The sequence below is a fragment of the Stylophora pistillata genome, chromosome 13 (assembly GCF_964205215.1).
Source record: "Stylophora pistillata chromosome 13, jaStyPist1.2, whole genome shotgun sequence".
NCBI classification, from domain to species: Eukaryota; Metazoa; Cnidaria; class Anthozoa; order Scleractinia; family Pocilloporidae; genus Stylophora; species Stylophora pistillata.
This window is the reverse complement of record NC_142531.1, coordinates 16,097,692-16,110,668: the sequence shown is the minus strand read 5'-3', so window position 1 is coordinate 16,110,668 and position 12,977 is coordinate 16,097,692. Positions and strand designations below refer to the sequence as shown.

The window sequence follows — 12,977 nt, the reverse complement described above, 5'->3', positions numbered from 1 at the left end:
GTTAGGGTGTAAAGCATTAATTTACTGTGGGTACATTTCTGTATGCACTCAGGCACCCATGAAGATAAAATCCAGACATTCTTTTTACAATTATCAGTGAAATTTATTTTACTCAAAAATTTCTTACCAAGTTGAAAAGCAAGTGGAAAAATTTATGTCTCTTACACAAGGTTTTCACAATACTGCACATTCTTTTCAATTAGCTCTTAAAAACTAAATGTGTGAAACTTACATTTTACACAAGCTCTTAGAGCTCTGAACCAAACATGAAGGCTGCATTTGAACCCTTTCACTCCCAAGATTAGTCAGGAGAATTTGGTATTGGATCAGCTAATAATCCCTAACTGATATGACTGTTTCTAAATTCTCATCACTTGTCTGCTTGATATTGTATTGATATTGTAAGGAGAAATTTTGTCTTGGTCACTCATGGGAGTGAAAGAGAGAAATCGAGGTCTCCTACTGAGTTCTTGAGTAGTGAGTCCTTCAATGAACCCTTTGACCCTTAGGAGTGACTAGCACTAATTTCTCCTTACAATACAAACCCTGAATCACACATTAAGGTCAGGAGAATAAAGGAACTGATCACTAACCAAAGGAGCTCTTGATTGTTGAACAAATTCTCTTTGTCAGCACTTTAATTAATATATTAGAGAAGAGTATGGAGAATGCATACTGTCATTTAATATGCACACTGATGTTAGGGTGTAGAAGTTGAAAGATATTTTCACCAATGTTTTCATTGTAATTGACTAAACCATATTTTCTCTGTTTCTGGTCAGATTTTCACAAAAGGCATTTATGGTTAGTCCAGCTTGTGACTACTGCCATAAGCTTCTTTTGGTTGGCGTAAAATGCAAAGACTGCAAGTGAGTGTGGATATATGTTGTCTTTTTGTTGTCTTTTTTTTCCTTTTCAGGTAGTGGATTTGTTTATTTGTTTGTTCACTTATCATTCATTTGAGTAATTATGTCTATATTATCACAGTCAAAAGTAACATGTGAAAGATTTCACTCTGTTAAGCTGTTATTTTTTCCTCATTTTTGAAGGCTCAAATTTCACAAGAAATGTGCAAAAAAGGCCACTGCTTCCTGTAAGCTTCCTAAAGGGTATAGTGAATTTTTCACAGCTCAAGTGCGACGAGGTAAGTCCTTCTTATCGGGCCACAACTTGTATTTTGTAAAGTTTTGTTCTATTCATGGCAAGAAATATTACGAAAATTGGATGAACTGTAAGTCAGTCGTCCCGAATTTAATTTTGAAACTGTTACGTGTACATTGAAGGTCAATTGTAAAAGACCAGATTTGAATTTGGAGAGTTGTTTATAAAGAATACAAACAGTGAAATGAGTAACAGCATTTCGTGATATTTGCCACTTTGTACATGTAGGTAGTCGCCAGGTCTTTCATATGAGTAAAATGGAATGTGGAATTTCTTAGCAAAGCTAAGTACTGATACAAAATTTGGCAAGTTATGAGTTATGTTTGCTTCGTTGCAGAGGGTCAGGTGGGTGAAAAAAACACGCTGTACTATAGTTTTTAGACAGTGAAGTGTTTCACGAACATCAAATAAGATTTGAGGCCATTTGTTTGTCAGTCCATAGCCCTTTCCTTCTTCAGAATGGTATTTTTCAATTAAAAAAATCGAACAAAATTGATTTTGATTTTTATCGCCAACAGCGTTTGATTACCGGTCTTTACCGATGATACGGCCACATGTGAAGAGAACAAATTCAGAACCATCCAGTATCGCCCTTCAAGTGGAGAAATATGTGCGTGAACAGAAATTCAACCAGAACCGTAGCCACGGTGATCTGAACACAGTAGACCAGAAATCTTGGACGCCTGTTCCAACTGAAACACCAAAAGGAGTTGACTCTTGCTCCACGTCATCGTCTACCTCATCACCACCCTCTTCGCCTCTTCCGGCAGCATCAGCTAATGTTAGTCTGTCTGCACAAGAAGAACTTGACCAGTTTCCAGAGTCACATTTCTCTTTCACCGGTAAATGAAAACTCTAATACTCATATGATAAGCAACTAGGAATATCGCATCTCTGCTTGGATGCAATGCCAGTCCGCTTCAGGTTTCCACCTACTCAGAACTTCATTTTATCATATGAGAAATGACCTGTCTGGCCCCGCCCGCGCAATTCCATAGAAAGTCAGTGAAAGCAGAGCCGGTCCGGAAAAAAGCCGTCCAGCCTTAGTGCACTTGTACGGCGATATTGTTCGCTGTTGTTGCAAAACAAAAAGGCACGTTTTTCGATTACTTGTGAGACGGGCTTTTTGTCAAACATTGGGTTGCTATCAAGACTACTCTGTAACTGGTTGCTTTATTATAGTCAATGACAATATGGTTTCCCAGACCTAAAAGCTTTTTCGCTTTGAACTCCCTAACTTGTACTGTGTCGCAGTTTTCGCTGAATAACTTACTCATGTGATAGCGTGCCACATCGTACTGACCCTTAGTTCAGTCAGATTATGGTAGATGTTGGCTACAACACAGTATTGACATTGATTTCTCTCTCTTATTTTAAGATGTTTCAAAAATGACAGCTTCCTTGCATAGGTATTATGCATTTGGTTTTAGATATTGTTGTAGTGTTTATTGGTTTGATGGCTTGGTTTTTTTTTTTTTCCTCAATTATTTAATTTTCCTATTAAGAAATATTGATTTGCACTATTTCAGTAACGAAATGATTGAGTCAACCAGTACCCTGGTTAGGACAGAAAGTGTTAAGTCGCGGCAAAGCAGCAACACCACAACAAGTAATGACTCGGTAAGTGATTTGTCATAATACTTTGAGTAAAAGCTCGCAAGAAACCTGTCGTGAGTAACTGGCAAGAGAGCCGTATGACAGTTCATCTGTAATTGTTCGTTTACTTGTGCACTTCTGCACTGTATAGTACCGGCCGCAGGAGTAGCAGCACCTACACGCGCGTAAAATACGTGCAAGATGGCAGATTTACGCGCAAATTACGCGCGCGTAAATTCGTCAGAGTGTACGTGCAGTAGTTCTTAACTTCGGACAAGCAGTTTTGGAACTTCTTTGTCGTCGTCATCATCACTGTATTGTTAAAGAGAAACTTCACTTTCAACAAGTTTGTTGATATGCAATGAAAGTGTATGTAAATGAAGTTTTTCGTATCGATATCACGATGAGTAATGCTTTTGTTTTCTTTTGGCATAGAGAATTTTTCAACGAAAGCGTCCCAAAACTTGTGTTAGTGACCAAAGCGCGTCGGTAGCAGCATAGTTTAGGATATTTTGTGGCCATATGCATGACTTGTTTTATTTTATGGTAAAAGGTCTTCATGCAGGAAAATTTCTGGCGTCGGCTTTCTTAATGCTTGTTAAGATGTACATTTGTCAAGGCTCGACACTAACGGTAGCCTACTACCTACAGACTAGTAGAAGTTCAGTTTTGGCTAGTGGTTTTCGATTTCCATTAGGCAGTTTGGCTTGTAAACAAACTGAAATTGTCGTAACGTCTAATATGTCACCAGCCACTTGGATAGTAAGTTGAAAAGTTAGTGTCGAGCCCAGTTTGTAACGCATGGTAGAGCTTGAAATCTACATTTAAAGCTGCTAAATAAAAAAAAAAAATGCTTCATAGAAGAAGAGAGATGGTGACCTTTGATTTTTTTCAATTGACAGACTTTGTCTGGAGAGGATGTCCCAGGCATTGACTCATTAGACAATCAAATTTCTGATGTAGACCCTGAGAGCAAGACATGGAACCGGAGCCGAGTGGTAATGTTTACGTGATTTTCACATAAAATGTTTGACTCGAGGGAATTTGACTGACCTTTTGGAACCCATGTTATGCTGAGACAATGAAATCATCGTTCACCTGAAGTATAGTATTAGTTAAACGTTCACTGTAATGCATTTTAAGCCGTGAAGAATTGACTGGAAGTGCTTAGTCATCCCTTTCCAAAAGCACTGCTTGTACAACATTTAACATCATCGACTGACGTAAATGCCTGTACCGCCTAAATTGCAATTGGTCCTCTTTTTTTTTAACCGTTTTTGTTTAACAATCTAAATGCACATCTCAGTCACTAAGTCTAAAAATAACTTGATTGTCAGTGACACATGCATCTTTCTAGCATTACGTAGGTAAACTGTTGATTTTTCAGTCTGATTGTGCTGTGGAGGGTGTTTTCGTAAAAGTTCCATTATTGGTGACAGGGAACAATAATTCAACAAGTGAAATAGGTCATGACAGGGTCAACTGTCGCGGTCGTTATCAGAGTCACAATGAGTCAATTTCAGTATCCAAGCAACTGCGCACTTACCCCTCACTTAACCCAACAATAGTCAACTGATAACAAGTCAGTGTTCATGTTGGATTAAGGGAGGGGTGGGTGCGAATTTGTTCAGATACTGACAATTCACGTGACTTTGATGATGACTTCCGGTTAGGTTATGGAAACTGTAGTAGTCTGTTCCAGGCAGGTTGCTTCAGGGGACGAGCGAGGAGGCGGGCGAGCGAGAGAAAAAACGAGAGGGACCTTTTCGCTCATTTTGAAACCCTCGTCGGTTTTCTTTGGCTTACTTTTTGTTTGCATCTCCAGTCCATTAGCGTCAAGGCTTTTGTTAAGTAGTTTTCACCGACAGCAGTCCTCTTCAAAAGCACTCTCACTCTCACGATCAACTGTTTCTCCCGGGTTCAAATTAACAAATAGATTCCATGTTGTCTTGCGTCTGTTGAGTAATAGATACCAGATGACATCAAAATGTGGTAAGAGTAATCAAGTGGCACATGAGGCGCAGCCAAGTCTGTCACTGATTTTTTTAATACATTTTTTTTGTCTTATTTGATCCTTACCCACTCTACAAACCCATGGCAACATGGATCCTATTTGTTTTGTATGTTAAAAAAGCAAAATGTTGATAATGGTAACGTCATCTATGCGTTTTTTACTCCAATAGATCATATGAAAGGACCAATCAAAATGCGTTTATAATTCAATTAATCATATAACCACAGTTATATCGTATAGTATAATATACACTTGAAAAAATGAGATTTCATTTCTTAATTGACTATTAATTGCATGGTCACCCACTTCTGATGAAATAACTCAATACTGACATTCAACATCAGCTAACACGAGTAAATCCTTGCCTGTACGTGCGTCACCCAAGTTGTCAAATAAATTAACTTAAATGTAGGATCTTGCATGTTTGACTAACTGATAATTTATATGCGTTTTTAACGAAAGGTTAATAAAAAGGACATGCTCTTGGACTTACATGTGAGTAAATGATTCCTGAGCATTTGAGATTCATAAAAATTTGACTTCTCCCCTTTTGTCAAACTCAGAAAAATAAACAAACTAAACAAACGGAATCTTTATTAATATTTTTTTAAGTTTAAATGATTTTCAGAGAGTATATATCAAATAAAAGATTGACTTAAATCCATCCTGATGTGGTTGAAAGAATGCTGTTGAATGAAACAGCGGAGAACGAAAGCTTCCTGCGAATGAAACAAAGCTGGAATTGTTTCTTTACTCAAGAAATTTTGGGAATTTTCAAATTGCTTAGATTATTTCAGCCCAACGCTTTCACTCCCAAGATCAGTAGTACTTCTTACTGTCGTCCACACAGTTCTTATGATGTCAGTTCTGAGAAGTTGGTATCGGGTCAACCGATTATTCCCTAAATTGATATCTTTTCCTTATTCTCGTCAACTGTTTCCTTGATATCCTATTGATATTGTAAGGAGAATTACCTGTTGGTCACTCATGGGAGTGAAAAGGTCAAACTCAACCCACCCCCCCCCCCCTCCCCTCACATCATTTTCTTGAAAGTAAGTCGTGAGGAAGAAAAACATCCGTACGCTCATAACTTTTTTTTATTCTCATTAGCTAAATGAGGGTATTGTTGAAATATTGTATGGAGAAGCTACATATTTACATTATTTATCATTTGTGGGAGTGATAAGCACAACAGACGTGACCCTAAGTGTCGTTTCCGACTGAAAAGAAATTATTATGTTTCCGAGTCGGTTCTAAGAGAACGCTAGGAGTGTATTGCACGAATTCCACTAGGTCTGTCATGAATTGGGAAATGGGAGTATTAACATTGGATTGTTTGTATTTCAGCAACGAGGTAGCCTGATGTCAGAGTGGGTGATACCGTTTGAAGAATTGAATATCACGTGGAGTCCACTGGGTAGTGGTAGATTTGGTAAAGTTTACAGGTTAGTTACAGATCTGTAGCGAAGATTATAAAATAACTGAGTTTCTACGAGCGCCCTAATTTGTCGAAAACCAATCGTTTAGTGTATTGGGAAACCCATAGAAAATTGATTTGTATGTTATGTAAGCAATAGACCGCACTTTTTAACGGGTTATCGACTAATAACCCACCAAGGATGTTTGAAGAACACACGAGAAGTCAAGTATCTGACGTAGGCTATTACGCCGGTAAACCGTTAGAAAATGCGATACGTTTATTGCTTAAATAGACCTGTTAGAATATCATCGTAAAGCCAGACCAGTTGATCGCGCGCTGTGGTCGTCCGGTCGATAGAGGTCTTGAAAAGAACTGGGTTAGTTGCAGTAACTCACGTGTCGACAACGTGAGGGGAACTCACCGTCGTGGAAAGTGACAAGCTCATGTAGCCGTAAAATTAGTCGCTGTAAGACTCAAAACATGTGAGTTAGTTCAGATCTGTCAGTTAAGATCTTTCTGTTGAATTAGGTTGTTTTCTTCGATTTGTTGGTTGTGTTAATGTCGTTTGTAGGTCGATGGTACTTTGTTAACATAAGTTCAGTGAGAGTATACTGCTCAAAGTTAGTAAACCAGCCTTCCAAAGTCTGTTGCGGAGAGAGTTAAATATTTAGGAGAGTCGTCGGTAGCCCCACACTACATACCGGGCATTCTAACAGAATCCTATAGTCAAAAAGACCTCGGCAAAACAAACCAATCAGTTTTCTCGAAGCCGACTAAAGTAGCAAGACAAACGAACAGTCCCTCGCCTTAATCTGATGATGACATCTGCGCAGGTTTTCGAAAACTTGTCTACTGTCATCGATTACAGTCCTTCCCAGGACTTATCTCACTTGCTTGATCAAACCACACGATAAATATTCTCTAAATTCCAATTACAATTGTGTTTTACTTCAGGGGTCACTGGCACGGTGAAGTGGCTGTAAAGATGATTGAAATTGAGAATCCTACAGAGGAGCAACTCAATGCCTTTAAGTTCCAAGTTGGAACTTTTAGAAAGACGCGCCATGAAAATGTGGTGCTGTTCATGGGCGCATGTATGGATCCTCCAAAACTTGCCATCATAACGAGGTAGGCAGAAAGCGACACTTTCGTTTATAACCAGTTATAATTTCCCTTGTTATAGGATGCCACGGAAAGTTATCCAGTGCCATATAGACCACTTTCATAAATGGCTGCCGGATTAATATTCTTTTGTTTAAATTTAAATTAGCTCTACTGGCCTCGTTCTCCAGTACAAAATTCAAAAGAATACATTACCTCAAGCGAGGCCAGAAGGGCTAATTTAAATTTAAACAGAAGAATATTTATACGGCAGCCATTTATGAAAGTGGTCTATGCAGTTGTGTATTGATAGATTGCAGACCAGTGCAAAATCTTTGAAACATTTTTTTTTTTTGGTGGAGTTAAATTACTTTGATTAATTAAGTAATAAATTATGTAACATAACCACTGAGATGTGGGGTAGAGAGAGGCTGAAATGCGCGTAAGTTTTGTTGACTTGGCGCGCAAAACGGAGAAGTCACGTATTGTAAAAAATAAAGAACTGTTTCGTAGCGCGTTTTTACCGTCTTTCGTGAGTGTATAACTCGTTGTCTTGTTGCGGAGGTAGAGGGAGACCCTTAAAACGCTTTTGAATACCTATCCACGTCTTAGCATATGAGAAATGCAGAGGAACGCTAGTGCTGGGGCGGTAGCAACGTTCCTCTTGGTTATTTTTTTCTTTGTACATTTGTTTGTTTTGTTTCTTTGCTTTTTTTTAAATTCTGTTATTAAGCATTTCGTCTTTTTTTTTTCTTTTTATCCGATTGCAGCATGTGTCGCGGGTTTTCCCTCTACACGCATATTCACGTTCGAAAGGACAACTTTCCTCTGGATAAAATTTCACAGCTATGCACTCAAATTTCTCAGGTAAGTAAGCAAGTAGAAATGTGCTTTACCATTTATTTGCGTCAGTTAGACAGGCTGGCTTAGTTCAGCTTAAAGTTGGTTTAAATGGGGGCCTGATTAACAATAACAAGGCCAAACAACAACACCGGGAACTTCGTTCCCTACTCTTTGCGAGAAGTACGTGGGTTCTTAAACGTCCTTTCGTAACCAGTAGAGAAGATACAGGAAACGAGGCCTACGGTTTTTTAGTCCTTATACAACTACAACGTCTAACCATTTGCGGATGTCAGAGCAATTTCAGCACATTCTCCTCAATTACTTTAAGACCCTGAAGACAGTTGGTCTGGTCTGGGGCTTCAACCCTCGACCTCTTGCAGTCCGGCGCTCTGCAACATGAGCTGACCAAGCGCTGTAAATAAGCCACTGAGTCTCTTTGTAACGTATTCTTTATTAATCTTACTAATTATTTCCACACAGGGTATGGGTTATCTTCACGCCCGAGGTATCGTTCACACTGACTTACGTTCTAAGAATGTATTTCTGGAGTCATACAATCGCGTGGTGATCACAGACTTCGGGTTGTTTAGTGTGGCTGGTTTGACTACCAAATCTGTCAGGCCAGGAATGTTAATGATCCCACAAGGATGGCTGCCATATTTAGCTCCCGAAATCCTTCGCTCGCTTACAACCCAACAGGATGCGCCAGACTCTTCACAGTTCACCATGGCAACAGATATGTATGCCTTTGGGTAAGTCATTGCTAATGGTTCGCAAGCATACATCGCTGATCTTTCTCGCTTTTTCCTCTCTTTCCTTTTTCTTTTTCTGCTACTGCTGTAGTTCGTAGATTTGCATACCAGTATAGTCTGTTGGCGACGACTGATCTCTCTCCCGTCCCCCCTGAAAACCATGTGTTCTCCCCAGAAATCATCCCACCCCCAACCCTCTTGGGCAATAAAATGACTGGTCCCTAACGGTGTGGAGAAAGTATATTATGCTCAGAGTTCGCCGAGCAGCTGTTTGATTTCCAAATGTGATCGCTATGCAAGTGTTCTGAGCGGTACATAAATGCAGGGCAGGAAAACTGGGCCTGTCCGAACGCCTAAGACGGAAAACATTTCCATTTGGGCAAGGAACTTGTCCGATTGGACTTCCAACAAAATGATAAACAAACCTTTCCTATTTTTACCTGACTTAGAATATAGTAAATAGCACGTTTTTCCATAGTGGATAACTTTCTTGCTACAAAAATAAGAGGTGCTAACGGAGAGTGAAGGAAATATCATTTTGTGTAAGTTTCATGTGTTTGATTTCGTTACGCAGAGGACTGCCACTAATTTCCAGTGGATTATGTCTTTTCCTGTACTTGTTGTTGTTGTTGTTGTTGTTGTTGTTGTCAGATTTTTTTGGACAACCAAGGTTATGACCTGGACAAGTAAAAAGAACTTGCACTTGTGCAAAAGGAGAAGTGTATTGAAACATTTTTTTTTTTTTCTAGCCCAGCTGAAATTTCTTGAAACTATTTAATGGAACTGATATGTTTGTCTTGGTTGGTAGGACTGTCTGGTATGAGATGTGTTCTCGCTCATGGCCATTTGAGAAAAACATACCTGAATCGATAATCTGGCAAGTGGGAAAAGGAGTCAAACAGTCGCTAGCAAATGTAGATGTTCCTATGGTAGTTAAGGTATGCGTTTTACCAAGCTGTGTAATAAGTGGCTGATTTTACCAAGCTGTGTAATAAGTGGCTGATTTTACCAAACTGTGTAATAAGTGGCTGATTTTACCAAACTGTGTAATAAGTGGCTGATTCGTAATGTTAATAGTATCGAGTGGAATCCAGCTGGGCCTGTAATCTCATCATTGATTAACAAACTTGGACGACCATGAAGAGAGGGTCCGATTTTGTTAATCACGAGCATGATTACAGACCAAATTGGACGCTACAGAATCCTGTTGCCAATTGATTAAAAGTATGACAAAATTTGTGAAACAACCCAGCCACTGGTATTACGCTTTCATTAAAAAAAAAAAAAAAAAAAAAAAACCTCGGCGAAATGCGCGACAACATTGTGCCCGCACATGATGCCTACTGTTCGTTTACATAGGCATGAGGCGTACATTGTCCAATAACAAGCATCACATCTACGCTGTGATATTAATGCTGTTGTTGTAGCGTTGATTATTCCTTGAAGACTTACCCTGAATTGTACACAACTTAAAAATCAAGCGACTGTCTTGATCCCGGTTGTTCAAATTGTGGTGAACGCTGGCCACTCGATCAATCTCTATCCGGTAGATAGCGCAATGCCTTTTGTTTACACTTATCCATTAGATAGCTTTATCTGCACTTTGAACAACTCGGCCTTGGTGGTCAAAGCAGGACTTGGGAGTTCCGGATTGCAATTTCGACGCACTCGCCATTGGACCTTTCTACCTCATATTAAGATCATTTCCTTCTTTTTCTAGGACACTTTAACAGTTTGTTGGGCATTCGAGCCAGATAGACGACCAACTTTCAGTAATTTGATCAGAACTTTAGAAAGACTTCCAAAAATAAGACACCAGCAACGGTTACACAGAAGTCCTTCCCAGCCATGCACTGTGGGGAGAGGGGCTGAGGCTCTTATTTGAAGCTATGATGTGACTTTTGTGAATCCTGGCTGTGATGTAAAAGTGAATTATCTTCGCTGTCTTCGACGCTACTTGTTCGGTCTCAAGGTCGCGTTTTTCCCAGTGTAAGCAACTACCTACTGAATGGAAGTGCAGTAGTCATTTACGATCTTTCTCATTTCACTACTGAAGCAGTGGGTTTGGTTTTCTCCCTCGTGTCTTCATACGTTCTCACTGATGGGTCTCTGGAAATTTCCTTTTTTATTGGGACTTTTCCAATTAAAAATTAACTGGTTTACTCACATTATCTATGAATTATAATTTATGACCATTTGATAAATAGGATTGTAACAAATTGGTCAATCGAAAAGACTGTCATGCAAAAGGAGAACACGCATATGTAAGTATAGAAAAGAAGAACCTGTTAAGATTTAGGAATAGTAATTATTTCTTGAAGTGCGCGAATTTTTTAAATTTGATAAGGCTTTGTCGTAGCTATCTAAGAAGTTTCAGAATGCTTCAAGTTTCGCCTTTGTGAGTAGAAGTTTGAGAAGAGGATTCGATTAGATAAACAAATGTTTAAGTTGTCAAGAACAGGTTTTTTGCTGAAACGAAATGCTTTTTTTTTTTTGGAAATTTTTTTTTTTTTTATTATTTTTTTTAATTTTCGAACAGCATCACGTCCTCTTTGCATTTTAGAAGTACACATTTTTTATGTATTGTTTTTTTTTTTGTTATTTATTCATTTTTTTAATTGCTTCAAAAAACGTTTTACTTTTGCCCTGGAACAGTACAATACTGCAAATGACCAGGGACGTTTTTAGGAGAATTTTCTATTTTTTTTTTTTTTTTTCAATTTCTTAACTTGTTATTGTGCGCTAAGCATGGCACCAGTTTTAATAAGGATACACAGAAACCTCCAGGTGCCTTGCGTTTGTGAAAAACAATGTCGAAACACTTTAGTTTGCTTTCCATAAGGAAACCGTTTAATTGGAGGAGAACTTCAAAATTTTAGTTTGACATCGAAAAGGTACTGAAATAGAGAGTGTTACTCACAAATCAAGGTGGAAGCTCCTTTAAACAGCCTGCTCTGGTATACTGTTGTACTTCAACCATCTCCCCAAATTATGATATAGGCAACACTTAAGTAACTGGGTAGTCAGGTATATCAAAATTAAGCCTTTGACATATATTTCTTGCCTCTCTCTTTGCATGCTCACAATTTTATCATTTATGAAGTTTTATATTAGTTTTTAGTTTGGTATAAGTTTGAGCGCAACAAATTGGTAATTAACATTTACGTAGTTTTGAAGTGAACAAGTCCAAGGGCCTTATCAGGCTTTAGTCTTGATTTATGTCTTAAACTTCTCCTTTGTCAAAATATTACGGCAGAGGAGGTGCGATTTCTAACCCAGTAACAGATCGTAACAGCAATTTGCAAAGCGTTCGAGGGGAAAGAGTTCTTGATTTGCTCAAACCGTTAAGTTTAAGAAAACAAAGAGAATTGTTAGTGTATTGTCTAGGTCTCTGAGCATCCAACCAAGGCAACAGACACCTGTTTTTTAACCCTTCACAAAAAGAAAATTTTAATTTATGTCAAAAACGTTTCTTTTTAGCACCAAGCAACATTGAAATTGTAGAGGGGGGAGGGGAGAGACATGAGAAATATCGGACAAATAATCCAAATGTAGTAGAGCGTGCGAAGACTTTGGCCTCTTATGGTACTTCTGAAAATTAAGTGTCTAGTTATATTTCCGCATAAACCCTTCGGTTTATTTTCATCACTAGTCTGCTTGATAGTGTGTTAATAGTGTGGGGATGATTGAAATCCTGGTAATTCGTGGGAGTGAAAGGGTTTAAGTGGCCAGCTTAAGAACTCAGTGTGGTGAACGTATGGAATGTGAGTGAATACAAGTCGTGAATGAACATGAATTTTAGGTATCATATAAGTACATAAGAATTGTAAATAATTGTTGCAAGTTGTTTTTTACTTACAAAGGCCCCGTAATACAGGGATGTAAATACGTTTGTTTGAGTCCGTTTACTCCAACTAAGGGTAAATTGTACAATTTGTCAGGAAACTGTTTAATGATTGTTATAATTGTAATATTTTCAATATTTTAGAGACTGTTTGAAGTCTCGTAAATTATTAATTGCTGTATGCAGTCAGTTGGATGACCTTCTACTCACATCTCTGAATTTAAAATAAATTATCCCTATTCAACA

At 38.4% G+C, this 12,977-nt stretch overlaps 1 protein-coding gene across 2 annotated transcripts in view; it reads left to right on the top strand.

Annotated features, from left to right (window-relative positions):
* The window catches only part of LOC111327630 (kinase suppressor of Ras 1), a 26,894-nt gene extending 13,917 nt beyond the window's left edge, over positions 1-12,977 (top strand). Inside the window, exons 8-20 of one of the 2 annotated variants that reach the window (XM_022931851.2) lie at positions 783-869; positions 1,050-1,144; positions 1,680-2,003; positions 2,540-2,570; positions 2,691-2,781; positions 3,660-3,755; positions 5,234-5,266; positions 6,119-6,216; positions 7,146-7,319; positions 8,063-8,159; positions 8,616-8,887; positions 9,696-9,825; positions 10,608-12,977. In XM_022931851.2, the coding sequence (XP_022787586.1) occupies positions 783-869; positions 1,050-1,144; positions 1,680-2,003; positions 2,540-2,570; positions 2,691-2,781; positions 3,660-3,755; positions 5,234-5,266; positions 6,119-6,216; positions 7,146-7,319; positions 8,063-8,159; positions 8,616-8,887; positions 9,696-9,825; positions 10,608-10,772 (1,693 nt within the window). In that variant the 3' untranslated portion in view covers positions 10,773-12,977. The remainder of the gene's footprint in view (positions 1-782; positions 870-1,049; positions 1,145-1,679; positions 2,004-2,539; positions 2,571-2,690; positions 2,782-3,659; positions 3,756-5,233; positions 5,267-6,118; positions 6,217-7,145; positions 7,320-8,062; positions 8,160-8,615; positions 8,888-9,695; positions 9,826-10,607) is intronic. The other variant, XM_022931852.2, reaches the window with a different exon arrangement.